The sequence below is a fragment of the Bos indicus genome, chromosome 11, assembly GCF_029378745.1.
Source record: "Bos indicus isolate NIAB-ARS_2022 breed Sahiwal x Tharparkar chromosome 11, NIAB-ARS_B.indTharparkar_mat_pri_1.0, whole genome shotgun sequence".
NCBI classification, from domain to species: Eukaryota; Metazoa; Chordata; class Mammalia; order Artiodactyla; family Bovidae; genus Bos; species Bos indicus.
This window is the reverse complement of record NC_091770.1, coordinates 105,793,709-105,820,909: the sequence shown is the minus strand read 5'-3', so window position 1 is coordinate 105,820,909 and position 27,201 is coordinate 105,793,709. Positions and strand designations below refer to the sequence as shown.

Sequence of the window (27,201 nt, the reverse complement as noted above, 5' to 3'; positions counted from 1 at the left end):
GCCTGTGGGCCCCCTCCTTCTCATTCCTCCTCCTTCCCATTGCCGTGTGACCGGAAGCACGCAGGGGCTGCCCCTGGCCCTGGCTTTTTACTTGAACCATCAGGTTTTAAACCTCTTGCTGTTTACAGCCTCCTTGGTGGAAAATATGAAAGAGTAGCTTCAGGCACTAGAGGACAAAATTTTCTTTTAGAAACTAGTTTCATTAAGTCTAAAAGTCATACGTACCCATGGTTACAACAAGTTAAAATGGTGCTTTAGGACCCGAAATGAAAAGATCTCTGGGACTTCCCTGGTGGTCCAGAGACTAAGACTTTTATCTCCTGATGCAGGGAGGTTGAGTTCAATCCCTGGGCAGGGAACTAAGATCCCACAGGCTCCAATTAAAGATCCCAGATTGTTGTTATTGTTCAGTCATCAGTCGTGTCTGTCAGTGACCCCACGGACTGCAGCATGCTAGGCTCCTCTGTCCGCCACTGTCTCCTGGAGTTTGCTCAAATTCACGTCCATTGAGTCCATGATACTATCCAACCATCTCATCCTCTGCCACCATATTCTCCTCCTGCCTTCCATCTTTCCTAGCATCAGGGTCTTTTCCAATGAGTTGGCCAAAGTATTGGAGATTCAGCTTCAGCGTCAGTCCTTTCCATGAATATTCAGGGTTGATTTCCTTTAGGATGGACTGGTTTGATCTCCTTGCAGTCGAAGGGACTCTCAACAGTCTTCTCCAACACCACAGTTCGAAAGCATCATTTTTTTCTGCTCTCAACCTTCTTTATGGTCCAACTCTCGCATCCATACATAACTATTATCGCTTTGACTGTATGGACCTTTGTCAGCAAAGTGATGTCTCTGCTTTTTAATATGCTGTCTAGGTTTGTCATAGCTTTCCTTCCAAGGAGCAAACGTCTTTTAATTTCATGGCTGCAGTCACCATCCCCAGTGATTTTGGAGTCCAAGAAAAGACAATCTGTCACTGCTTCCACTCTTCCCCTTCTATTTGCCATGAAGTGATGGGACTGGATGCCATGGCCTTGGTTGTTGTTGCTGCTTTTTAATGTTGAGTTTCATGCCAGCTTTTTCACTCTCCTCTTTCACCTTCATCAAGAGGCTCTTTAGTTTCTCTTCACTTTCTGCCATTAGCATGGTATCATCCACATATCTGAGGTTGTTGATTTCTCCTGGCAACCTTGATTCCAGCTTGTGATTCATCCAGTGCAGCACTTCCCATGATGTACTCTGCATTTAAGTTAAATAAGCAGGGTGACGATATATATATAGCCTTGCTGTATTCCTTTCCCAATTTTGAATCAGTCAGTTGTTCCATGTCTGGTTCTAACTGTTGCTTCTTCTTCCTTTTCTTTTATTTTAAATAATTTTATTTATTTACTTTTGGGTGTGCTGGGTCTTTATTGCTGCACAGGCTTTTCTCTAGGTTCAGAGAGCAGGGTCCACTTTCCAGTTGCCACGCATGAGCTTCTCGTTGTGGTGGCTTTTCTTGCAGAGCACGGGCTTTAGGGCGCTTGGGCTTCAACAGTTGCAGCTTCCAGGCTCTGGGGCTCAGGCTCAGTCGTGGTGCACGAGTTTAGTGGCCCTGCAGCATGTGGGATCTTCATAGAGCAGGGATGGAACCAGAGTCTCCTGTATCGGCAGCCTGATTCTTTACCACTGAGCCATCAAGGAAGCCCTAACTGTTGCTTCTTGACCTGCATACAGGTTTCTGAGGATACAAGTAAGGTGTTCTGCTATGCCCATCTCTTTAAGAATGTTCCACAATTTGTTGTGATCCACACAAAGGCTTTAGCACAGTCAATGAAACACAAGTAGATGTTTTTCTGGAATTTCCTTGCTTTCTCCATGATCAAATGAATGCTGGTAATTTGATCTCTGGTTCCTTTGCCTCTTCGAAATCCAGCTTATACATCTGGAAGTTTTCGGTTCACATACTGCTGACATCTAGTTTGAAGGATTTTACCTGGCTAGCATGTGAGATGAGTGCAATTGTGTGGTAGTTTGAACATTCTTTGGCATTGCCCTTCTCTGAGACTGGAATAAACACTTACCTTTTCCAGTCCTGTGGCCACTGCTGATTTTCCAAATTTGCTGACATATTGAGTGCAGCACGCTAACAGCATCATCTTTTAGGACTTCAAATATCTCAGCTGGAATTCCGTCACCTCCACTAGCTTTATTCATGGTAATGCTTCTGAAGTCTCATTTGACTTCACACTCCAGGGTGTCTGGCTCTAGGGAAGTGAGCATGCCATCATGGTTTTCCAGCTTACAGTTCTTCAGTGTATTCTTGCCACTTCTTAATCTTTCCTGCTTCTCTTAGGTACTTACTATTTTTTCCTTTACTGTGGCCATCCTTGTATGAAATGTTTTCCTGCCATCTCCAGTTTTATTGAAGAGATCTTTAGTCTTTCCCAATTTGTTGTTTTCCTCTATTTCTTTGCATTGTTCATTTAAGAAGGCCTTCTTATCTCTCCTTGCTATTCTCTGGAACTCTGCATTCAGTTGGGTATATTTTTCCCTTTCTCCCTTGCCTTTCACTTCTCTTCTTTCCTCAGCTATTTGTAAAGCCTCCTCAAACAACCACTCTGCCTTCTTGCATTTCTTTTTCTTTGGGGATGGTTTTGGTCACTGCCTCTTGTACCATCCCACATGCCACAACGAAAGATCCTGCGTGCCGCAACTAAGACCCGGTGGGAGGGAGACAAAGAAAGAAAGAAAGAAAAGAAAAACCTCCTCCAGCCTGTCCCGCGAAGGCCTGTTAAGGCGCAAGCCCCACCCCTTCCAAGTGCCCTTCCTGGGTTGGGAGGCAGAGCTTAACAGCCTCTCGGGGGTCCCCTGCGCTTGCTCGGGACCTGAAAGACGTGTGCCTGCCTCAGGGCCTTTGCACCTGAATGGCTTGTTTTCAGAAAGTTGGAGGACTTCCTGCTCCACTTTGCCAGATCTCTGCTCACAAGTCACACTTGGGGAGACCCTTCTATCCTTTTCTGTCCCTCCTTGCCTTTCTGCACCCTCCCCTGCCTGGCTTCCCCGTGGGAACTGAACCCCCTGAGAGCTGGATGTTGTCTGGTTCACTGCTGTGGGCCATCACGTGACCCATGACCAGCACGCAGTGGACACTCAGCCAACGCGTGTTAACGGAACGATCGTGTTGGGCCCCAGGTCCAGCACAGGGACTGGGCCTGACGGCTGTGTGGGCGCGCACGCTGCATGAGGGGCTGGTCCACTCTATCAGTCTGTGGCCCTGAAGGGAGGTCTGTGACAGGCACTCCAAGTGGACAGTGTGCGTGGGAGGTTGGGACTCAGTTGAGGTCAGAAGGATTTGGACAATTGAGACCATGTAGCCGGAGGCACCTGAAGGGCCAAGAGTAGGGGGGCCGGCCCACCTGGGCAGAGGGGGCACTGACAAACGGGGATACCTAGGAGGCACAGGTGGGTGACAGCTTCTTGGGCCACCTGCCAGGGGCGGCAGAGGACAGCGTGGCCAGTGCCCCTGCCTGCTCCAAAGAGCTCCTGGCTGTCGCAGAGAAAATTACAACTAGGGTGGGTACCTCAAAAGTTTAAAGGCCGCAGAGGATCTGCCTGGCCTGGGCCTCTGGGAAGCCTCCCCCATCCCCCACCAGGGTGACAGCCAACCTGACAGTTACAGGTGGGAAGGTGTTGGGCAGGTTGGAAAGCGGAAGGAGGAAGCGATCAGAGTTCAGGATCAGAAAGACATGGGGACCACGCCTTAGTCCCACGACCAGAGCTGGCACTGACTCTAGCTTCTCCATAACTTTCTCCAGTGCCTAGTGAGGGGCCATCGGAACACCCATGGACCAGGGGCCGGCAGGGCCCACCTTCCCCATGGCTCTAGAAGCCCTGAGGGGCCTTTGCTTCCTTGGCACAGTGGGCTCAGGCTCACAAGGGCCGTGGCCTAGCCTGGGTCCCGCTGGGCATGACGTCTGAGAGGCAGCAGCTTTGCTTGCTGCCAGACGCCGGCCTCCACACCCACCCTAACCCCACAGAGCTGCCCCCAGGCCGCCCCCTCCCACAGACCTCGCCGTGGTTCAGCGTCCCACCCAAAGATGCTCTTTCCGCTGCAACCTCCAGGAAGGTTTCCACTGAGCACCACTGTGGACCAGAAGAGCACAGGGCTCAGCCAGGAGCACAGAGGAAGGGTGTTCCTGGTAGGAGAGCCCCCAAGTGCAAAGACTCAGAGGTGAAGGAACACCAGTACCCTAAGCATAGGGGACTGGGGTAGGGGATGGTTGCTGGAAGCAGAGAAGGAAGGGGAGACGAACTGCAGGACAAAAGACCTGAATGCCTCTGGGGACGTTGGCTGGTCCTGCCACTAAAGGGGAAGGCAGGGACAGACCAGTCTCCATGGGGTGACTCTAGGCTCACAGCTTTCTAGGTACCCCCCAAGTTCCTCACCATAAAAGAGTCCTCACTTTGAGGGATAACCCCAGGAGAGAAGTGGACCCAGGACACTCCCTGGCCAGGGCAGCTGCCCTTACAACAGCTTGAGACTCAAACCAGTGCCTGTGGCCCAAGGACACAGAGGCACAGGTAGGCAGGCCAGCCAGAGTGTGGAGCCCATCGCCACATCAAGAGCCTGTCTGGAGGAGGTGGTCGTCAACTCTTTGTTCTTTTACCCCCCAAGGTGAACAGTCTTCTTCTAAAGCAGCAGATAACTCATCTGCTCTGCTCAGTGGCAAAGTGGGGTATCAGTTACATGGAGAAGACCATCAGTGGAGGAAAGGGATCAGGGCAAGACCTCAGGGCAGGCTATGGGGAAGGCAGGATCCCAAGCAGACAGTATCTCGGGTCCTTCCCTGATTTGGGGAAGGTCCCATCAGTGGGCCTGAGATGAGCCCCTCCCAGACTGACCAGACAGAGTGACCAGGGAATGAAGCAGGGGCAGTGGGCAGGGGTGGGAGGGGGTGCACAGGCCTGCCTAGCTGGCTTCAGGAGGCCATGAGTGCCCTGGTTGCAGCTGGAGGAGGTGTCCAGCCAGAGGAAGGGGCCGGAGCAGAAGGACCTTGTGAGCACACGGCAATCTGGGGACACAGGAAAAGTGGCTTTGTCCTGCGGCCGGCAGGAAAGGCCAGGCTTTCCCGAGGGACCGGCGGAGGAGCGAGCAGCGGTGGGGACAGAGAGATTTCTGTGAGCGGAAGCGCCCAGCTGGCTGGAGCCCACAATCCCCTTGGGGCCCGCCTGGCGCAAGAGAAAGAAGCCCCAGGGCTGCGCCGAGGGACACTCAGCGAAGAGCGCGCGGGGCAGCTCGAGGGGGAAGGGGGGTCCCTGGAGGGCTGCTCTTCTCCTTATCCCGGGAGGCGACCTGGGAACAGGTTACCGCCGGCCCCGGGCCCCGCCCTCCGGAAGGTGGGCTGGGCGGCCAGAGCCAGCGAGGTCAGGACCGCGGAGGGAGCAGCCGGAGTAGTTGGGCAGGGGAAATCTACGGGGGCGCTCGGGGGTCCCGCCCCCATCCGCAAGCTCGAGAGGGAGGCGGACTTGGGGGACCCCGCCCCCTACCCGCCGGGCGCCTCCGCTCGCCCCCAGGCCCTCTGGGCACGGCGGGAGCGCGCGAGCCACCGGCCTCTGCATCCGAAAATCAAACCGGGCTGCCGGCCTCTCAGCCAATCAGAGAGGAGACGAGCTAGCCTCGGCCAATGGCCACCGCGAATGCTAATGAGCGTTGACGCCACGGGGAGGCCCATTCAAAAAGTCGCCGCTATTGTCGGGGTGGGTCGCGCGCCGCCGGGCCCGCTGTCGGACTGCGCAGGGACCGAACCGGGGCGGCTTGAGGCCGAGTGCTGCGGACGGGCGCCCATGGCCGGAGCCGCCATGGCCGAGCCGGGCGGCGGGCCGCCTCCCGCGCCCGGCACGGAGGGGCTGCCGCGCGCCTTTCTGCAGAGCTTGCGCACGCTCTTCGACATCTTGGACGACCGGCGGCGCGGCCTCGTGCACTTGCGGGAGATCGAGTCCCGCTGGCGGGGCGCCGACGCGCGCGAGCTGCCCCGCGGCGTGCTCGAGGGCCTGCGCCAGGTGGCCCCAGCCAGCGGCTACTTAACCTTCGAGCGCTTCGTGGCCGGCCTGCGCACCGCGCTGCCGAGCGCCGACGGCGGCACGCGGGGCCCCGCACGCGACCCGGCCCGGGAAGGCTGCTCGGCGCGGCCCGGGGGCCAGCCGCCGCCCTCGCGCCTGGTGTTCGCGCCGGCCGACGAGCCGCGGACCGTCCTGGAGAGGAAGCCCCTGCCCCTGGGCGCGCGCCCCGCGCCGGCTGCCCCCGGCGTCGCGAGTCGGAACCTGGAGAAGCCGTGCGGCCCGGCGGAGGCGGCGGCCGGTCCGGCGGAGCCCGAGCGGCCCCGGGGCGCGGCGCTGGAGCGGAGCCCGAGCAAGGACACGGGTGAGTGCGGGGCGGCCCCTGGGCCCGCCCGGAGCTCCCCGCTGGCGTCACCCCGCTGCCTGCAGGGAAAAGAAGTTCCTCCGCGCTTCGGGTGCTCGGGGACCCTGCCAAGGAGCTGCTTGGAGCCCCCGCAGACCCCATCAGGAGCCCACTCCGAGCTAAACCCGAGCGGGGAGCCGTTTTGGTCTGAGGGCTCTCCACCTCAGTACTTGCCCACACCTGGGGACACCCGGGCCCTTGGGTTCATCTGGTGACTCAGGCAGAGGCAATTCTCACTGGTGCCAAGGGAGGGTCCCCAGACTGTGAAGGGCCTTTGCTGCCTCCTTGGGTCCTTCTCGGTCTAGCAGCTCGGCGGAGAGACCTGGGCGGACCGCCCCCTTGAGGGCAGGGTGGAGCTGCCAGGCGTGGTGCAGGAGAACCTGGCCCCAGAAAGGGCAGAGAGTGGAGGGTCTCCAGCCGAATCTTCCAGGCCTGGAGCCTTGGCGCCTCTGACACCTGGGCGGGATCAACCACAGCCCCTGGGGATGGCCCAGCTTCCGGTCCAGTTGGCAGGGACAGGGCATGACTGAATGGTCTCCTGTTTATCCCCCAGAGAGCCTGCCCTGGGAACAAGACTGGCATTATCCGGGGAGGGGGCGGGGCCCCCTCGGGCCATTCAGCCTGTGCAGGTGCAGGCCCTCCGCTGGGCAGCTGTGGCCGTTTCTATGCTGCCCACCGCTCTGCCAGCCTTGCTGGACCCCCTGCCCAGGCTCAGACATATTCCCCAACTCCATGACTGCCAGCTGGAGCTGCGGTGGCCCCCGCCTCCCTGTCGAGCTCATCAGACCCTCAGCTGGGGGCTCCTGCATCCAGGCTCCTCGCTGCCCGGTCTCCACGTCCCCCCCGGGTGTGAAGGGGAAGCGGGCTTCTGGGCGTGCGGCCCTAGTGCGGGCCCGGTGCTGTCCGCGTGATTGCATGCGGTTGGGAATTGGCCGTGGGACTGGGGTTTGCAGCCTCAGGCCCGTCATCGCACCAGGTCCTTCACTGCGGTCCTCTGAGGTCCAGTTCCGGCGTCCACTGTCACCTTTTACCAGCGGAGGCCCAGACGGGGCTCATTACATACTGTTTGGGTGCAAAACTTGGAGGTCTGAGAACCCTTAGCACCCCAGGAAGAGGAAGGTGCCCCACGTTCACAGCCCCCCAAGCCCTCCCCGCCGTCCAGGCCCTCCTTCCTGTTTCCTGTTGGGGTTCAGCATGCACCCCAGGCTGGCCTGAGCCCCGTAGGTACAGGCTGCTAGATCCCACTCGGATGGGGTGGCGTGGGGTCAGGGATGCCTCTGCCTGCTGGGCCTCCAGCCTGCTGTCATCTGGGGGCCCTGGGCCACCCTGCAAAGCTCTGGTGCAGACCAGCCCAGGTGTTCCAGGGTGCCCCAGCACCCCTCTGCTGTGCCTTCTCTGCCTGGAGCGCGGCTCGGCAGGTTGGAACGTGAACTCAGCCTGCCTGGAGCCGGTCTGCCAGGCTGGCTGGTTGGAGCTGGTCTACTACAGCTAGCCGGTGGCCCACATGGCCACCTGGTCCCAGCCCTCTGGAAGTGTCCCTGTCAGACATACCTGTGCCTGCTTCTTGCATCACCTGCCCACTGCCATGCCAGGCAGGGCATAGGGCTTGGGAGCCCAGGGAGGGCGCCCTCTTCACCTGCACCCACTCCCCCCTCATGGGCAGCCCTGCTTGCCTTCCCTGTCCTCCAGGGAAGCTGGTGGCCCTCCAGGAGGCCCGCCCAGGGAAGCACCTGGCTTTCTGGCCCCACGCCAACTCTGCGGGTGGCCATGTATGCGTAGGAGTTACTGCTGGGGCTCCACTGGTGCAGGTATGCAGGGATCGTGCTGCAGTCTCCTTCCTGGGAGAACGCTGGGCTCTGCTACCTAAGCCCTACATTCCTCCTGCTTGAACTCCGTGTGTGCTAAGTCGGTTCAGGCATGTCTGACTCTTTGCAGCCCCATGGACTGTAGCCCGCAGGGCTCCTCTGTCCCTGGAGTTCTCCAGGCAAGAATACTGGAATGGGTTGCCATGGCCTCCTCCAGGGGATCTTCCCGACCCAGGAATTGAACCGAGTCTTTTTGTGTCTCTTGCATTGGCTGGCGAGTTCTTTACCACCAGCACCACCTGGGAAGCCCCAGTCACCCTTAAAGGGCCAGGCGGACAAGGAGAGAGGAGTGGAGGCCAGAGGTCACCTTGCTGGCTCCGAGTCCAGCAGCCTTTGAGCCCTTGAGGTATGGGCCCTGGGTGTGCAGAGCTGAATGAGATGGAGCCCCCTGCCCTCCAGGAGCTTGCACAGGCGGTGCGAGTGCAGACCTGTGCCTCAGTGGCCGCACGGCTGTCTGCAAGGCAGGTGTGAGGGCAGCTTGTGAGGGGTGAGAGAGGACCAGGCTCCAGCCAGGCCCCAGCAGGGTGTGGCCCAGGGAGGCTCTGGATTGCTGAGGATCCCAGAGGCATGCAGGCCTGGGCACCTGGCTTTGTGCAGCCGGGATTGGTTGGGGGGTGGGTCTGGGATGGATCTTTGGGGGTTTGGGGGAGTCAAGCTTGCCTCACGGGAAGTGAGCCAGGCTCTCACTTCTCTGCTACAGGAGCAGTGACCTGCAGGGCCCAGGAACTCGGCACGGGGGCCGCCCACTGGGGGCCCCGTGCCCGAGGGGAACGGCGGAGGCACACCATCACCAACGGCGTGGACTGCGCCCTGGTGAGTAGGGGCCCGGGGGCGCTACCATCTTGCCTGGGTTTGGACTTGGCCCCCACACATGTGGTTTCCTGGACCATTCCTCTGCCTGGGAGGGGACCCTGTGGCAGGAACATCGGCGGTTCTAAACCTCAGTTCCTATCCTGGTTTGAACCCACTTGGGAGCTGGCCCACGGTCAGGTCAAGAAGTCCTTTGGTCAGCCCCTCCCCGGCACTGCACTGGCCCCTACCTGCTTCCCTGGCATGTCAGGCTGGCCCACCCGCTGAGAATGACCACATGCCATAAAGGGGGGAAGATTCCCTTGGGAACCCTGTGTGGAGAGGCTAAGGAAGGCCAAGACTGCCCCCAGTCCCGGGAGGAGGAGCGGGGCTGTGTTCCCAGTGCGGAGGCGCACAAGGGCTCCTGTTGGTACCGGGGTGTGTGAGTGCAGGTGTGCAAGGAGGTGTGTTGAGCAGGGGGTTGTACTCGGGTGTGTGCGTGTGGGCCAGTATGAGTTCCAGGCACAGGCAGGTGCAGGCCATCCTGTCCTGCTGCGTGCCTGTGTGCAGCATGGCACGTGCCCGTGGGTGACGCAGCGTGTGCCCGTGTGCGGCAGCTGAAGCAGATGAGGGAGCTGCAGCAGGAGCAGGAAGTGCTGCTGCAGGGTCTGGAGATGATGGCACGGGGCCGGGAGTGGTACCAGCAGCAGCTGCAGCGCCTGCAGGAGCGCCAGCACCGCCTGGGCCAGAGCAGGGCCAGCTCGGTGAGTGACGCTGCTCCCTGGGCCCGTCTTCACCCCCACCCCCGGGCACAGCGACCCTCCCCCCACAGTGATCCCCTGCCCAGGTGGGCAGAGGACAGTGGGTGCCCCTCTACCCAGAGTGCTGGGTCACCCTTCCCTGCCATGATACTCTCCACCTGTGACACTCCTGGGCTCCCTGCCCATAGGGCCCCCCTGCACCCCTGGGCTGGCCCTGCTCCCTGACCGCCCCTCCGTGCTCTCCTCCAGGACCTCGGGGCTGAGGGCAGCCCCCGCCTGCTGGGGCAGCTGCTGCCCAAGGTGCAGGAGGTGGCCCGGTGCCTGGGGGAGCTTCTGGCTGCGGCCTGTGCTACCAGGGTGAGTGCCTCCCAGACCAGCTCGTGCTACCCTCACCCTCATCCTAGAGGCTGTGCCAGGCCTGCCTAACTGTGCCCCCCTGTAGGCTCTGCCCTCGTCCTCCTCGGGGCCCCCTGGCCCTGTGTCACCCTCGGCCCCCAACTGGCAGCAGCAGACCATCCTCATGCTGAAGGAGCAGAACCGGCTCCTGACCCAGGTGGGCGGGGGCTGCGGGCGGGGTGCGGGCAGGGGTTGGAGGCGGGATGCGGTCCGGGGTGCCAGCAGGGGCTGGGGGGCCCTGGCCAGGCCCTGACCGCCCTTCCACCTCCCCAGGAGGTGACCGACAAGAGTGAGCGGATCACACAGCTGGAGCAGGAGAAGTCTGCCCTCATCAAGCAGCTGTTTGAGGCCCGAGCCCTCAGCCAGCAGGACGCCGGGCCCCTGGACTCCACCTTCATGTAGCCAGCCCCGGGCACAGACATGGGACCTTGCCGCCTGGCCAGTCTCTCAGCTCTGGGCAGGGGGGCACTCCCTTGGCCCCCCTCTGAGGCAGAGGTGCCTGGACACCTGCCTGGACATCGCCTCCCTCCTCCCTTCTGGTCTGGTCTTCGGGGCTGGCTGAGTGGGAGACGCCGTCTTGCCGGCGCCCAGCCTGGAGCCGCTGTCAGGGAGGGGATGCCGCCCTCAGCAGCTGTGGGCCTACTCCCGTGTTCTGCTGGCCTGTGTACCCTCCGCCTCTCCAGTCCGCGGTCCTGCTCACCCTGCGCTGCTAACTGGCCTTGGAGCCTGCATTTGGGTGTCTCAGATGGGGCCCGGAGTAGGTGGCCCTGGGGTGGGACACCTCAGACCCAGTGGTGATTGGCCCCGAGGGTCCACGGACACATTTCCTTCCTCAGGACTAGGGGTCCGACCTCAGCCAGGAGTCCAGGGGCTTCTCCTGAGTCCAGTTCCAGGGGAGCCCAGGGCACAGTGTTCAGGGTTCACTGGATTCCTGCCTGAGCCAGAGCTGGTCTGCTTTCTCTTCCTCACAGACCTTAGACGCTAGGCGAACAGGCTGGCGGTCACCCCGCTGGCCCGGACTCCACTGAGCAAACAGTACCCCTTCTTGGGCCTGCCGAGTAGCCAGGCCAGGGCACCAGCGTGGCGTAGGGTGCCCTCCGTGGGCAGTGCCCTGTCCTCAGGGTGGTGGTACCCTCTGGCGTGCCCCAGGAAGTCCTGGAGACCCAGCAGCCTTAGCAGCACCCCCACCAGATGCGTGCTTCCCAGGGAATGACGGGCCTGGGTCTGGGTCCGAGGAATGTGGGCCTGAAGGACTCAGGAACAGCCTGGCAGCGGGTCCGGCCGGGGCCGTTTGTTGCCTGTGCCCCCACGCCCGGCCCGCTCTCAGGGAGACCACCTGCTCAGCTGGCCTGTAGCCACCCTGGCAGGGGCTCCGAGCACCCCCAGGGCCCTCCCCTGGAGCTGAGGGCATCCAGGCTTGGCAGGCAGGCCGTGTGGTCGGGCACTTACAGAGCCAGGATCTGAGGGCTGACTGTGCACAGCCTCACTTGCCTGGGGGTGGCAGCCTGCCCAGAGAGCAGGGTCCGGGGTGCTGCGCCCACGGGGCCCAGCTCTGCCTGTGCCAGCTGGAGCCCTCCCCACACCGGCAGCCAGTGGAGGAAGGTGGTTGTCTCAGGTCCGGCATGCAGGCTACTTGACGTTGACCTGGGCAGGTTCCCTGGGATGTGAGGCAGAAGGGGAGCTGGACCCAAAGGGCGGCACCAGGTCTCCAGCATCTGAGCCATGCGGTGACTGGACCAGGGCCCACCAGGACCACCCAGAGGCTGCCCCTCTCCTGGTTTCCCCTGGTCGTCCCCCTCTGCCAGCCCTTGACCAGAGCCCCCGCACCAGCTCAGGCCCTGAGCCCCTCAGTAGGAGTCTGCTTAATTCCAGAACTGAAAACAGCCCTCCCCAGCTCTGAATCCTTCCTCCACCCGCGTGACTCCACCAGGCCGGGGGCCATCCCAGCTCTGGGTTCTGGGGAGCTCCCTCCCCCGCTTCACCTGATCTGCTCCTGCCCAGCCCTGCCTGAGCCTGCGAGGGCTGGAACAGCAGAGGTGGCAGCCTTTGCCCTGAGGAGCTCTGCGTCCCTGCTGAGAGCTCGGTGTTCACCCCAGGGGTACCACCAACTGCAGGCGGTCCCTTCAGTTGCAGGGTGAGTGGGAGAAACCTGTGACTTGCAGAGAGGCCTTTAGTGATGATGCTGGCCTTCCACGCAGGACGTGACTTGCAGAGAGGCCCCTAGTGATGACGCTGGCCATCCACGAAGGACGGAAGACATGCCCTCCTTATTTGCAGCCTGCACTGAGGCAGCCTGTGCCGCCCTGGAGACCCCAAGGGGAGAGCTGTGAGTGCCCGCAAGCTGGCGAGCCCAGGTGGCTGGCAGAAGCAAAACAGCCTTTCCAGAGCAGCGAGTGTGAGCCACACAGGGGCAGCGCCGGGGGCGGGGTGGTCTTGGGGCCTGCCCGTGCCCTGGAGGAGGTGTAGCAGCGTCTGTCCACTAGATGCCAGCAACACTCAGTGTGACACCAGCGCTGGGAGTGGGCGGGCGAGGCCACCCTTGGCTGAGCATCTGTGCCAGAGCGGTGCGGCTCCACCAGGCCTCGCGATTCCCTGTGGACCAAGTGCCAAGGACAGGCAGTGTCTCCAGTTTAAAACCTGCTCACAGGGGAAGGAGCCACTGAGCCAGGAGAAAACAGATTCTGTGGCCATTTCAGATACCGGGACGGTCAGAGAAGATGCCGATGTTTCGTGTAGCTGGAAAAATAAAAGATGCTTGAAAACACAAACACGGAATCATCTATAGTTTCTTATTCCATTAAAAGTGTCAACCTTGACTCTATAAAAGTGGCCAATAAAATGGATCTAATAGAACTAGAAATTTGAAAATAAAATTTAAAACTTGACTGGGCTTGATGTGGAAAATCTCAGCACAGCTGAAAGACTTTATGAATTGAAACAGAGCTTAGGGGACGATTTGAGGACCATTCACTTAGAGAGTCAGGAACTATGAGAGAAGCGTCTTAAGAGGTGGAGGGCTGTTTGATTATATTTCCTGAAAGGATGGGGAGGAGGAACAATATACTAAGTTAAAATGGCTTAAATTTTTCCAGAATCATCTTAAGAAACCAGTCTACGTCCAGGAATCCCAGTGGATCCCAGGCAAGATGAATTAGAAAAATGACATTTTCTCTTGCAAGATGGTAAAAGCATCCAGAGACAAAGCCAGTTACCCTCAAAGGAGATACCACAGTGACATCAAAGTCCAGAGACTGAAAAGCCATCAGTAGCTGAGATGATGTCATTATTAATCTAGATGCTTACACCTGCAGACACTCTTTCAAGAGTGAGGATAGGGGCTCCCCTGGTGATCCAGTGGCCAAGACTCCATGCTCCCAGTGCGAGGCGCCGGCTTCAATCCCTGGTCAGGGGACTAGATCTCACATGCCACAACGGAAAGATCCCACGTGCAGCAAAGTTGCTATTTTTAAAACCCACAACTTAGTGGCTTATGTACACAGCTCAGTCGCTTAGTCGTGTCCAAGTCTTTGCGACCCCACAGACTGTATGTAATAGCCTGCTAGGCTCCTCTGTCCATGGGATTCTCCAGGCAAGAGTACTGGAGTGCCATTTCCCCCTCCAAGGGAACTTCTCGACCCAGGGATTGAACCCACGGCTCCTGCATTAGCAGGTGGGTTCTTTACCACGGAGCAAGCAACACATTTTCTTGCCATTTCTGTGGGTTAGGAGCTGTGGCGTTGGCCTGGAATTGCATGAGGCTGCGGCAGAGGCGGTCCTCGGGACTGCAGCCTTCTGCCATGCTGAGTGACCAGGGAGGACTCACTCCAGAGATGGCGCGTCCACACACTGTCAGCGGGCCTCCTCCCTTTCTGTCTGCTGTGACAGTGATCCTAATGAGGATGAGGGTGCTGAGCTCTGGGGAAGTGGAGTAGAACCCAAATGTCACGATGGCAGAAATGGGGGAGCTGAGGCATTCTCAAGTATAATTGTTCACAAGGTGGGAAAAGACACCAACTGGGTTTATTTTACTAAGTTTGCAAGTTACAATAACTGGGAGAACCAGGTAAGATAATAGCTAAGAGTAAAACTTTCAAAAAAAGGGAGGGACAGGGAAATGGAGGAGAAAAGGGGAAAGAAATTCAAATCTAGAAGAAAAAATGTAAAAATCAGAAAACACATAAGGTCAAAGAAGTATATTACTATTCACAGTATATGTGAAAGATTAACTCTGGTGAGTTATCAGATTGGGTTTTTAGAAATTCAGATATAAGCTGTTTTAAGAGACACACCTGAAATATAATGATACCAAAAAAACAAAAACAAAAAACTCAAGCAGTTGTATTAATCTAAAACAAAATAGATTTTAAGGCAAGAGATGTTAATAACATTGAAGAGAGTAACAATCTCAAAAAGTTTAATTTACCAGGAAGATACAGCAACCCTAAAGTTGTACTCACCCAACTGTAAAATATAACTCACAAAGATAGGCAGACATTTCACTGAGGAAGACACACAGATAGCGGATAAGCATGCGAAAAAATGTTCAACATTATTAGCCGTTAGAAAAATGCAAATTAAAAGTACAGTGAGAATGGACACGCCCCAATCAGAGAGGCTAAAGTGAGGAGCTGGAGACACCACCTGCGGGCGAGCACGTGGGGAGACGGCCACTCACACATTACTGGCCGGCGTGTCCAGTGACGCAGCCGCTCCGGAGAATAACTTGGTCGTTCCTTTCAAAGCTAAAATCACATGTGATGGCTAATTTCACGTGTCAGCTTGACTTGGGTATGATTCCCCATCCTTTGGTTACAACACAGAGGCTGCTGTGAAGGTATGTTTCAGACATGACTCACTTTTACATCAGTGACCTCTGAGCTAACCAGATTGTCCTCCATAACGTGGGTGGGCCTCGTCCAATCAGTCGAAGATCTTAAGAGAAAAGACTGCAATCTCCTGAAAGGAAGGAGGTCTGCCTGCGGGCTGCCTCTGCACCCAAGGCTGCTACATCGGGCCTTCCTGGGTTCCAGCCTGCTGACGAGCTTTGCAGACTTCAGACTTGCTGGCTCCCACAACTGCGTGAGCTAGTTCCTTAAAATAAAAATCTGTTTCTCTCCCTCTCCCTCTTTCCCTCCCCAAACATGTATTCCTATTGGCTCCCTTCCTTTCTCGGGTGCACCCTGACTAATACACCGTATGCACAGCGATGGCATTCCTGGGCGTTTTTCCCAGAGGAACAAAGACTTGTTTTCAGACAGGAACATGTACAAGATGATTCACAGCAGCTTCACTGGCCGTCGCTCCCAGCTAGACACTGCTCAGATGTCCTTCCTTCTGTGGGTGTCTGTTCGGACACTGTTCCAACCACGCCACAGGATTCAAGTCAGCAACGAGAAGGAAGGGACTGCTGCTAACGCAGCAACATGGGCGAACCTCGAGGAAGGGATGCCAGGTCGGGAGAACCAAACTCAAAAGGACACGTGACGTGTGACCCATCCCTATGCCGACCGGGAAACGACACGGACAGGGCTGGGCGGCGTGGGGCGGCTGGAGCTGGTGCCGCGATCGCTCAGGGACAGTTCAGTCGGGTTTCCTAATTGTCACGGTGGTTACACAGGGCTCCACGTGGGATAAAACTGCAGAGAGCTACACACACATGCACGCGTGCAAGGAAAACCAGTGAAATAAAGTAAGCTCCTTGGACGGTACCACTGTCGGTTTCCTGGTTTGGCTACTGGTGTTCAGCTGCTAGGTCGTGTCTGGCTCTGTGACCCCATGGACGGTAGCATGCCAGGCCTCCCCATCCCTCACTTTCTCCTGGAGTTTGCCCACGTTCATGTCCACTGAGTCTGTGATGCCATCCAGCCATCTCATCCTCTGCTGCCCTCTTCTCTCTCCTTTTGCTATTGTACCGTATGTTTATATATAAAATACATGTATATATTATACATATGTATACAGCAAGACTTGTCAGAACTGTAAAGAAAAACCAGCAAACTCATCATCACAGCGAGAAGTCTTAACATATCTCTTGATAACTGACAGCAGATTTGCACGTTATTGGTAATGGTGATGTAGCGGACAAATCCAGACCAATGCGTTCACTAACTGGAGAACACACATTCTTCTCCAGCACACGAGGAACATTCGTATCTCTTTATGACCACACACCGGGCCCCAAACCCAATCCGACAGATACCAGAAGACTGCTTGCAAGCAGACTACGTGACGTAACCACGATGCAGGTACCTTAGATAAAAGCCCAGGAACTTCCCTGGTTGTCCAGTGGCTAAGACTCCAAGCTCCCAATCCACGAGGCCGGGGTTCAATCCCTGGTCAGGGAACTGGGTCCCACATGCCGCAGTGTAGACCCAGTGCAGCCAAATAAATATATATATATTTTTAAAAGCCCAGACTTCTGGGTTTTAAGACACACACACTTCCTCAGAAAAACAAATCCAAAACAAAGCAAAAGAAAAGGAAACAACCAGAAAAAAAAGAAAAAAACATGAAAAAAGAGATTTAAAAACCACCCATATCTAAGCAATTCATGTGTCAAATAAGAAATTGCAATGAAACTGGAAAAAAAATAGATGAAAACAGCATGCAACGAGAGCAGAGACCAGAGGGAAACATACACAGACATCTAGACATTTACATTAGGAAAGAAGAGAGGCTTGTAAAGCATGAATTAAGCATTGAACTTCAGATTCTGGAAGAAGAAAGATCCAATACAAAGAATATAGAAGACAGGAATTATAACACGTCAGTTTAAAATATTTTTGTTGAGTGTATATGTACCTGGCAGGGCTTCCCAGGCAGCTGCTGCTGCTGCTAAGTCACTTCAGTCGTGTCCGACTCTGTGTGACCCCATAGACGGGAGCCCACCAGGCTCCCCTGTCCCTGGGATTCTCCAGGCAAGAACACTGGAGTGGGTTGACATTTCCTTCTCCAATGCATGAAAGTGAAAGATGAAAGTGAAGTCACTCAGTCGTGTCCGACCCTCAGTGACCCCATGGACTCCAGCCTTCCCGGCTCCTCCATCCATGGGATTTTCCAGGCAAGAGTACTGGAGTGGGGTGCCATTGCCTTCAGCACTAGTGGTAAAAACCCGCCGGCCACTGCAGAGGCATAACAGACATGGGTTCGATCCCTGGGTTGGGAAGATGCCCTGGAGGAGAGCATGGCAACCCACCACAGCATTCTTGCCTGGAGAATCCCATGGACGGAGGAGCCTGGCGGGCTAATGGGGTCACAGAGTTGGACCCAACTGAAGCGACTTAGCACGCATGTACACGGACCCGACCCTTCTCTTGATGCTGGGCAACAGCTGAGAGAGACGCAAAAACTCCTGCTCACACAATGGCATATCCGAGTATAAATAATAACGATTGAGCAGGAATTAGTGAAACAGAAAACAAACATCCAAGGACCTCCCTGGCGGTATCAGGGTTAAGACTTGGTGCGTCCAGTGTGGGTTGATCCCTGGCTGGGGAACCATGCTTTCACACGCATTATATGAAACATCGACAAAGGGGCAAAAACTTGACTGAGAAAACTCACAAAGTGCAGAAACGTCTGCCTGGATTAGTGAAGCATAAAAGACATAAAACAAATAAAATGATGTTAGGAATTAAAAAAAAAACAGAAATAACAACAAATGCCGCAGAAATAAAGCAGACCCTACAGGGAATTTTAAACAGGATTACACCAATCCACCAGCAGTGGGTAAACGCCTCATGGCAGATTACACGTACAAGCCCCAAAGGTGCAAAGGACAGAGCAGAAAACGGATACGTCGGACCAGTCAAGAGCTTCCATGATTTCACTGCAAGGAACTCATGGCCAGAGTGTACATACAAGCTGTGCAAATCAGCAAGGAAAAGACAACCATCCCCGGAAACCGAACTCAAGATTCAAACGGGTGCTTCACGGAACGCAGGAAAGACTCAACTTCTCTACTAACTGACGAAACAGCATGAAAAGCTCAAAGAGATTTCTTTCTCACCAGCGTCTCAAAAATCCAAGAGTTGCAGGGGGACCTCCCTGGAGAGCCCTGGTGGCTGAATGCTTAAGAATCTGCCCTGCGATGCTGGGTACACAGGCTTGATCCCTGGTTTGGGAACAAAGACCCCTCATGCCTTGGGGCAACTAAGCCCATGGACCGCAGCTCCTGAAGCCCGCTTGCTTCAACCGGAGTCCATGAGCCACAGTGGAAGACCCCTCAAGACAGTGACGGTCTCACATGCTGCAACTGAGATCCGACGCAGCCAAATAAATAGTGTTTTTTTAAAAAAATCCAAGAGTTGCAGAATAGCAACCAAAACAGTGGCGTGCCCTTGAGGTCACCAGGTGGCGCCACCTTGCTGTAAACCGGGTGTGTTGGCGGGTGACGCTGAACGCACACGTGCTCTGGTCCCCGGCCCCTAAGCTCTTCCCCAGGGAAAGGCTCGTGTGCAAGTGTGTGTAGCAGCAATCTTAGTGAAAGCAGCCTGACGCCAGAACCACGAACACACTCACTATGAGATGTGAGGTTTGCGACACTCGTACCAGAAGACAGAGCTTCACGTGTCAGCATCACGAATCTCAAACATCCAAAGGCAGGGGGAGAAGCTAATTCCAGAAGAGCATTCCAGCACGTCCAAAAAAAAACCAAAAAAACAGGAAAAACAGCACAATAGATTATTTAGAGATGCATCGAGGGGTGGAAAGCTATAAACAAAAGCAAGGGCATCGCCAGTACAAAGGTCCGGTTGGGTCAGGCGGTCAGGGCTCGTGATACGCCAGCCCCCTGAACAGGACTCCTCCGGAGGCCCGGGGCCTGCACCTGCTGTGTGTCTGCAGTGCCTTGCGAGGCACCCCTCCCTGGACCTGCGGCGGGTCCTCCCCACACACTGCCTTCGCTCACTGTGCATGCAGTCTGGGGCGCCTGGTCCTCAGAAGGATCCCGGCAAACATCTGCTGAGTGACTTCTCGAGCACAGTGAGTGGCGAGGAGTTTCAGCCACAGGATGTGGTGGCTTCCCACTAGGAGATGGAGGCAGGGGCAGTGGAGGCCTTGACCTCTGGGACCCCCTCCCTGGGAGGTCTGGGTCCTTCGAGGGGGGTGGGTTGCAGGCCCTCCCCCAGGGCCTCTCCTGGCACCTCTCTGCAGCCACATTCCTCTGCCTGGAGCCAGGGCCAAGCATGTGCAGAACATCTGGAGCCCCACCTCCGCCGAGGTTCCCGGAGGAGGCCGGCTCGCCTTCAGCCCAGTGGGCCCCTGCCAGGGCCTCCCTGTTGCATGCCCCCCAGCCCGCCTTCCAGAGTCCGGTGGTGGTCGTGGTCGAAGGATGTCTCTGGGCCAAGAGGCAGTTCCGACCGGCCCCTGGTGGGGGGAATTCACTCCCGTTCCTGTCTTGCCCTGGCTGTTCCATGCCCCCACTTCCTCCCATTGGCTCTCCCTGGTCTGGGCCCTTGGCATGAGCACGGGGGCCAGGCCTGCGTCCCTGCGCCCCCTCCACTTGGGCCTCAAGGGCTGGGGGGGGCTGGGGCAGGCTGGCACACCAGTGTCTGCCAGGCTCCCTCTGGGCCGCCTTTGTCTCTTCCTTTTCAGCCTAGACTGCCGGCCTCTCCCTCCTCTGAACCTTCCGGGGTGGAAGAAAGGGCCTGGGCTGGGAGGGGTGGGGGGAGCTGGCGGGAAACCGGGGCCTGGAGCCCTGAGTTGGCCGCACCCAGTGACTCTCTGCTGGGCCCCAGCCAGGAAGGTTTGGGGAGGCCAAGCGAGGTCCCGGGGCTCCCACCCCTCCCGCCGGGTCCTGAGCTGGAAACAAGGCTGCATTGCTGGGCCTGAGACACCAGCCCCTCAGCCTGGGCAGCTGGCCCGGCGATCCTGACTGTCCTGTCCCGTTCCAGCCGGCCGTGGCACTGCCCAGACCCTGTGCCCATCAAAGGCTGTCCTTCTGGGCCCCTCCCCGCCCAGCCCTGTTGCTGGCACTCCAGGGTGGTCTTGCCACATAGTTCGCTGCTGTGGGAATTCCCATTTTGCGCAAAGTGGGGGTGGCCCTTGGCCCGGGTAAGGGGTGATTCTTGGCCAGGGTGGCATGCAGGGTGGCATAGGGATTCAAAGCATAGCGACCGGACATGTCGTGGGGCGCAGGGGCAGAGCTGGGGCTTCGGCCAGTGGAGCACCTGTCCACCCCAGTGTGCCCACCGGCCGGCCTGCAGCCCCTCTCCCCCTCCCCTCAGCGGGATGAGGCCTCCTGTGCAGAGGCCCCTCCTCCCCAGTCCAGGCTTCTGGGCCCCTGGGCGAGGGCCCTGTGCTGGGCGGGAGCGGTGGCAGGGCCCCGGGCCCCTGAGCAGGGCTCCCTGTCTCCAGGCTCCGTGGGACTGTGGGCTCCCTGCTCTGCTCTCTGCCTGCACCCTCACCAGTCTCCTTGGAACCCTGTGAAGTAGGTCTGGCTTCCCCCTGCTTGGCCCTCAACTCTCAGCTCTCAGCACCCCCAGGGTAGGCAGGCCCAGCCTGGGTCAGCACAGCGTGCTGGGGCTTGACTGGCACGGTGCCCTGCCATGAGCCCAGGATTGGGTGGGCACCGCAGGCAGGTCGGCCCTTCCCTGCAGGGACCCAGCTGGGAGCCCACCTCCTTCCTTCAGGATCAGGCCAGGGGATAGCCGGCTCTCCAGAAGAACGACCCTCCAAACAAGCGTGCCCAGGAGGACCCCAGGCCAAGGCCAGAGAGGGCAGGGCATTCTCTGGGTCCTGCTGGAGTGCCCAGCGGCCCAGCGTGGCAGGCTCTTAGAGGTTGGGGTGGTGGTCCGGTCAGGAGGGATGACTCTAGGGCAGAGCAGACAGGAAGAGGAAAGGGGGCAGTGAGCAGGGTGCCTGGGCTGCGGCCGGGGCGCCGAGAGGGGCGGCGCGGGTGACTCAGCAACCGAGACTCTCACCTGCGCTCGGGGCGGGCTGGAGGTGGGCGGGCCGTCCCGCCGTGGGCGTGGCCTCCGCGGACCGGTCCCCGCCCCGGGTGCCAACCCCGCGGTCCCCCGACCTCGTTCGGCCTCCCGGCTCCCCGCCGCCGCTCCGTGCACGCCGGGCCCGCCTGCGCACCCATGGCCGGGAAGGCGCTGTCGCTGCTGCCACCGCTGCTGCTGGCCGCCGCCGGCCTCGCCGGCCTCCTGCTGCTGTGCGTCCCCACCCGCGACATCCGGGAGCCGCCCGCCCTCAAGGTGCACGCTCGAGCTCCCGGGCAGCCCGGCGCAGTCCGCGGGGGGCTTGGATCGAGCCGGGCTCGGCTGCGCCCGCGTGCCAGCCGGGACCCCGGGCGCTCCGCAGCCGGCCCAGCAGGGTGGGGTCCGGGCCCCTCAGCCGCGCTCCGGCCCCGGCCCAGGGCGCTGCAGCGGCGCTTCCGGGGGACGCGGTGCCGGAGGCCGACACGCCAGGATCTCTGGTCGCTGCGCCCGCCGCGGAGCTGTCTCAGAGCGGCCAACGGGGAGTCTCTCCGCACCCCCAGGGTGCCCGGGACGTGGCCGGGCCCGCGCCCCCAGCACACTCGGCCTCCCTTGGGGTTTGGCCCGGATGGGGTGCGACAGGCGCTGGGCCCAGGGACCCCTCCCCAACCTCGCCGCTGGCTCTCACGGTGCGGGGGCAGCCCTGACCGGTCCTAAAAAAAAGTTCGAGCGGACTGGGCCTGATTCCCCCACCCGCCCTCGCCAGAATCGACCTCCGGGAGCCTGGGCTCCCTTAACCCTCTACTGCACTGAGGGCCAGTCTGGTGCCCGGGGTAGACAGCGGGTGCTTGGAGCCCCAGGCACCGGGAATGCAGGTTCAGGGTGAACGAGCTGTTGCCAGGGGAGACCCCCGGCTGGGGTGGGGCCCGGCGGGCTGTTGGCTGGCTCTGGTACAGGGACTCCAGCAGGCTCCCCAGCAGGCTCCCCTTGCTGAAATGCAGGCCCCTGGGGCAGGTGCGGGGAAAGTGGCTCTGGCAAGCTGGGTGCTATCATCTTCCGACGTGCAGGAAAGGCCCCTGCGGTGTTCCAGCAGCTCTGCACAACAGCGCCCCCTGGCCCTGCCCTTGAGGCCCAGGGACGGGGCCTCTGCTCATTAGCCAGTGATCAGCCTTGGTCCTGGCTTCCCTGGGGCCTCTATTTCACATCCTCAGATGGGACAGAGATCAGAGAGACAGGACAGAGGGTGGGAAGGAAGGGCCGGTCTGAGGGGCTCTTGCTGCAGCCTGAGGACCTCAGGCCCCCCGCCAGGGCTCCCAGGGTGGCCCCCGACCCCTGACTCTGCTCGAGCCCCTCAGGAGGCTCCTGCAGTCAGCGGTGGCATGGCCGATGGCCCTCCACCTCCACCCCCATCTCTGCCCACCAAGCCATGTCCCAGCGGTTGTCCCTGGCCTTCTTGGAGCCTCAGAACTTCATTCTGAAGCTTCCAGTCTGGACACAGGGTCGGGCAGGGTGGGCCAGATAGCTGAGAGAGCCACAGGGCATGGCTTCACGCCCTGCCCCACTCCTAAGGCTGACCCCCACCCCACCCGCAGTATGGCATCGTCCTGGATGCGGGCTCTTCCCACACGTCCATGTTCATCTACAAGTGGCCGGCGGACAAAGAGAATGACACAGGCATCGTGGGCCAGCACAGCTCCTGCGACGCGCAAGGTAAGAGCCCTCTGAGCGCTGGGCGCCCCCAACCTGCATGCCCGCTCACTGTGGGGCCTCGGGAGCCCTCCCTGGTCTCAGCTGCTGCAGACTCGAGCCAGCAGACCTCTCTGCTTGGTGCCAGGGGGCCACTCCAGGCAGGAGCTGCAGGAGCCCCCCACCTCCCAGAGGGAGGCTGCATCCCTAGGCCTTGGAAGGGCTGTGGACAGTTCCTAGAAAAGAAGCCCCAGGGAACATCTGGAAGGTTTGGGCCTTGCCTGGCCCAAGATTGGCTCTACGTCCCAGTAGAGCAGGAGGGGTCCCAAGGAGCTGGTGGGCACACCCAGGCAGGCCCGTGGGGAGGCCGGGCTGGGTGGACAACACCCAGTGCTTTGTCCAAGCACCTGTGTGCATGCCCACTGGGCAGGTGGCAGCTCGCAGACCGTGGGTGGCCCACAGGCGGCCCTTTCATCTCTGAGCGGGCGTCTCTGAGCATTTAAGCTGGGAAATTTGGTCTCAGCTGCCACCTGGCTTGGGAGCACAAACGCCCCCAGTCCTGCTGGCCTGTGGACCACCTAGAGGCTGCCCACCAGGCCCCTCCTGCTGCTCCCTCCAGGTGGAGGCATCTCTAGCTATGCTGACAACCCTTCTGGAGCCGGGCAGAGCCTTGTGGAATGCCTGAACCAGGCGCTTCGGGACGTGCCCAAGGAGAGACACGCGGGCACGCCACTCTACCTGGGAGCCACGGCAGGCATGCGCCTGCTCAAGTGAGTGTCCTGCCCTGTCCGCTGACCTCCTGGCCCTAGGGACCACGGCAGCCTGAGCCCAGGGTGGGCCCTGCACACCCCCAGCAGCAGCCCTGGGGCCCCTCAGCTGGCTGGGCAGACGCTGAGCACCCCAGCAGCAGGATCACAGCCACCTGGGGAAGACTCTGAAGTCCTCCCTGTATCACAGCCTGACCAGTCCAGAGGCTTCAGCCAATGTGCTAGCTGCCGTGACGCAGACGCTGACCCAGTACCCCTTTGACTTCCGCGGTGCCCGCATCCTCTCAGGCCAGGATGAGGGTGTGTTTGGCTGGGTGACCGCCAACTACTTGCTGGAAAACTTCATCAAGGTGGGCCCGGTGGCCAGCCCGATGAGCCAGGGGTGTGGGCACCCACCCACTGGCTGACCCCAACGTCTACTTCCCACAGTACGGCTGGGTGGGCCGGTGGTTCCGGCCAAGGAAGGGGACGCTGGGGGCCATGGACCTGGGGGGAGCCTCCACACAGATCACCTTCGAGACGACCAGCCCCACGGAGGATCCGGCCAACGAGGTTCAGCTCCGGCTCTACGGCCAGCGCTACCGAGTGTATACTCACAGCTTCCTCTGCTACGGCCGTGACCAGGTTCTGCGGAGGCTGCTAGCCCGTGCGCTCCAGGTACCTTCTACTGAGTCCTCCTGGAAGTAGGGCTCGGGGAAAATGGGGGCCAAGGGCCCAGAGCAGAGCCTGAAGAGTGGCCAGAGCGGGGCTTCTCCAGGAACCCAAGTCGTGCTTGGATTAGCTGGAAGGACAGGTGGGCAAGAATCCAGCACAAGCAAAGACCCAGAGGCTGGGGGTGGACCTGGTGAGTAAGGAGGGCTGGGGCCAGCTCTCAGAGGATCTGAACTGCCTGGCCAAGCACTTTGGGTTTTGTCCAGCAAGTGAGGGGGAGCCATGGATAGCTCATGCGTTCAGAAGAAATGCTGTCCTCTGGGGAGGCCCTCCAAGGGTCCTAGGGTGGGGGTGGCTGGTAACGCTCAGAGCGGGACTGACGCACACCCTCATCATTCCCCAGACCCACGGGTCCCACCCCTGCTGGCCACGGGGCTATTCCACTCACGTGATGCTCTGGGATGTCTACGAGTCGCCCTGTACTGCTGCCCAGCGGCCCCAGGCCTTCAACAGGAGCGCCAGGGTCAGCCTGGCGGGCAGCAGTGACCCTGCCCTATGCCGCAGCCTCGTCTCCCAGCTCTTTAACTCCTCCTCCTGCCACTTCTCCAGATGCTCCTTCAACGGAGTCTTCCAGCCCCCTGTGGCTGGGAAGTTTATCGTGAGTCCAGAGGACAGGAAGGTGGGGGGCCCGTGCCCTGAGGTGCCTGGGGTCTGGTCACAGTGTGACTGTACCCGCGTTCCAGGCCTTCTCTGCTTTCTTCTACACGATGGACTTCCTGAGAACGGTGATGGGGCTGCCCGTGGCAACTCTGCAGCAACTAGAGGGGGCTGTAGTCACCCTCTGCAACCAGACATGGAGTGAGGTGAGGCCTGCCCCCACTCCACCAGGACTGTGCAGGGTGGGGCTGGGGTTTCTGCCAGCCAGCGCCAGACTTCCCGATCTTTCTTTTGCTCTGTGAGTAGAGGGGTGTGGGGATACACTGCCAATCAGACTTGAAAAGTGGCCAGGCTACAGCCAGGAGCCCAGCAGTCAGATGAGATGGGATTGCAGAAGCCTCTCTGAGGCCTGACCCTAGATCCAGGATCTGGAGGGTGGAGAAGACAGCCAGTGCAATGGCCCTGGGGCAGCAGGGAGCTTGGAGTGGACAGGGCAGGGGAGAATGTGGCTGGGAGAGCGTGGGGGAGAACAGACAACCCGGGGAGAAGTGGAAGGACCCGGACTCAGCAGGTAGAACAGGCAGGGCTTGGGGAGTCAGGAGTGGAAAGCAGCGGTGCTGATCCCCTGTGAAGTAAGATGGAGGGGTCTGGGCCCGCGGAGGAGGAGGGAATTCCGGAGAAACACTTGCGTGTCTGTGAGGCTCCTCCTGCTCTCCCTGTGTCTAGTCCCAGGCAGACTTGGGGAGCTGGGGAAGTGGGCTCAGGAGGCAAGCCCAGGACTCGGGGGCAAGCCGGGAGCTTCTGCTCCCCTGATCTCTGCAGGCCCGCTGCAGCCCTGCTCCCCGGGGGCCATGCCGCTGTTCCCTGGCCCTCAACCTCACAGGCACCGCGCCGCTGCCATCCAGAGGTCACGCTGCTCCTCCCCAGGAGAGAGCCCCGCCTGCTTCTTTCTGGGACCTGCAGTGCCGTCTCCAGCCCCGCACTACCTTTCTGTGTCTGGTGGGGCAGAGACCTCCGGGTGGTCGCTGGCCCTAGAGTCTCCCACTTGCATCCCAGCTGCAGGCTCGGGCGCCGGACGACCGAGCCCGCCTGCCCGACTACTGTGCCGGGGCGATGTTCGTGCAGCAGCTGCTGAGCCGCGGATACGGCTTCGACGAGCGCTCCTTCGGAGGCGTGACCTTCCAGAAGAAGGTGGGAACTCGGGAGTGGAGGGGCGGGGCCGCCCGGGCCGGGGTGCGAAGGGGCGGGGCCGCCCTGGCTGCGCCGAAGCTCAGGCCGTACCTTTGGCCCGCAGGCCGGGGACACTGCGGTCGGCTGGGCGCTTGGCTACATGCTGAACCTGACCAACCTGATCCCCGCTGACCCGCCTGGGCTGCGCAAAGGCACAGACTTCAGCTCCTGGGTCGTCCTCCTCCTGCTCTTCGCCGCCATGCTCCTGGCCGCGTTTGCCCTCCTGCTGCACCAGGCACGCTCCACCAAGTCGGCGAGCACCATCTAGGGGCCCCCAGCGCCAAGCCTCCCCATCTCCATATCCCCTCATCCCTCACCCCACCCCGCCACCAACATCTCTGTCCCTAATGCAGCCCAGGATCAAGACTCAGTGCCCACGCCGACATCTGGCCGGGATGGGCAAAGGGAACGGAAACCAGCCCCACCCCCCCCAACTCCAGCCTTGGTCTCACCTCCAGGCCTCCTGCTCTCCTTCTTACTGAGGTTGGGGGTCCTCAGCCTGTGAGAGCAGAGTCGGGTCTCCGGGAGTGGAGTTCTGAGGGCCCCCCAACCCAGGATTGGGTATTAGGGGGCAGGTCGTGGTCACAGCCCAGGCCTACTTGTACCCATTTTTTACTATTGAATAAAAGGATTTTCGTAGAGCAGTGGAGAGAATGTCCACGGGGCGGGGCCTCTCTGTCGCCTCCCTCCCCACCCCAGCTGCGCTGGCTGCACAGGCCCCACTCTGGTCCTAGGGGAGGACCCTGGCTCTTCCTACTTCCTTCCTCTCTGGGCTCAGGCTGGGGGAGTGCCGACCCTGCACCACCGTGGCCTGGAGTAGCTGTCAGCTGGCTGCTCTAAAACAGAGTCCCTGAGACTCCTGCCAGACTGGAGCCTGGGCCCTGGTCTCAGGTTGGCTGGGGTGGGGTGGGGATAGCGGACGAGGGAGTGAGTGGGCCCAGTGATGGCCTAAGTTGTGGGCAGTGTTCAAGGGGGCTTCCCCGGCGGCTCAGCGGTAAAGAATCCGCCTGCAATGCAGGAGGCCAGGAGACGTGGGTT

The 27,201-nt window shown here is 59.5% G+C and overlaps 2 protein-coding genes and 1 long non-coding RNA gene across 3 annotated transcripts; 2 read left to right on the top strand and 1 right to left on the bottom strand.

Annotated features, from left to right (window-relative positions):
* Positions 1 to 5,268: 5,268 nt before the first annotated feature.
* SAPCD2 (suppressor APC domain containing 2) lies at positions 5,269 to 13,018 on the top strand. Its single transcript, XM_070799706.1, has 6 exons — positions 5,269 to 6,400; positions 9,005 to 9,117; positions 9,711 to 9,857; positions 10,104 to 10,211; positions 10,297 to 10,407; positions 10,524 to 13,018. The coding sequence occupies exons 1-6, from the start codon at positions 5,677 to 5,679 to the stop codon at positions 10,650 to 10,652; spliced, it is 1,332 nt and encodes a 443-aa protein (XP_070655807.1). The 5' UTR covers positions 5,269 to 5,676; the 3' UTR covers positions 10,653 to 13,018.
* Positions 13,019 to 14,248: 1,230 nt separating this feature from the next.
* On the bottom strand, positions 14,249 to 21,258 carry LOC139185907 (uncharacterized). The gene is made up of 2 exons (XR_011569526.1): positions 21,173 to 21,258; positions 14,249 to 21,062 (listed from the first exon to the last, which is right to left on the bottom strand). It is a non-coding gene; the product is annotated as an uncharacterized lncRNA (long non-coding RNA).
* On the top strand, positions 21,225 to 26,804 carry ENTPD2 (ectonucleoside triphosphate diphosphohydrolase 2). The gene is made up of 9 exons (XM_070799705.1): positions 21,225 to 21,451; positions 22,765 to 22,882; positions 23,478 to 23,628; positions 23,816 to 23,975; positions 24,055 to 24,282; positions 24,680 to 24,934; positions 25,020 to 25,139; positions 25,990 to 26,124; positions 26,228 to 26,804. The coding sequence occupies exons 1-9, from the start codon at positions 21,335 to 21,337 to the stop codon at positions 26,429 to 26,431; spliced, it is 1,488 nt and encodes a 495-aa protein (XP_070655806.1). The 5' UTR covers positions 21,225 to 21,334; the 3' UTR covers positions 26,432 to 26,804.
* Positions 26,805 to 27,201: the final 397 nt, after the last annotated feature.

Excerpts from the sequence above, each read along its gene's own strand:
- SAPCD2 (XM_070799706.1), top strand. The coding sequence starts at position 5,677 with ATGCTAATGAGCGTTGACGCCACGGGGAGGCCCATTCAAAAAGTCGCC. Across the intron at positions 9,118-9,710 it reads ACGGCGTGGACTGCGCCCTG|CTGAAGCAGATGAGGGAGCT; the intron begins GTGAGTAGGGGC and ends CGTGTGCGGCAG. Across the intron at positions 9,858-10,103 it reads GCCAGAGCAGGGCCAGCTCG|GACCTCGGGGCTGAGGGCAG; the intron begins GTGAGTGACGCT and ends GCTCTCCTCCAG.
- ENTPD2 (XM_070799705.1), top strand. The coding sequence starts at position 21,335 with ATGGCCGGGAAGGCGCTGTCGCTGCTGCCACCGCTGCTGCTGGCCGCC. Across the intron at positions 23,629-23,815 it reads GCAGGCATGCGCCTGCTCAA|CCTGACCAGTCCAGAGGCTT; the intron begins GTGAGTGTCCTG and ends CCTGTATCACAG. Across the intron at positions 24,283-24,679 it reads TGCTAGCCCGTGCGCTCCAG|ACCCACGGGTCCCACCCCTG; the intron begins GTACCTTCTACT and ends ATCATTCCCCAG.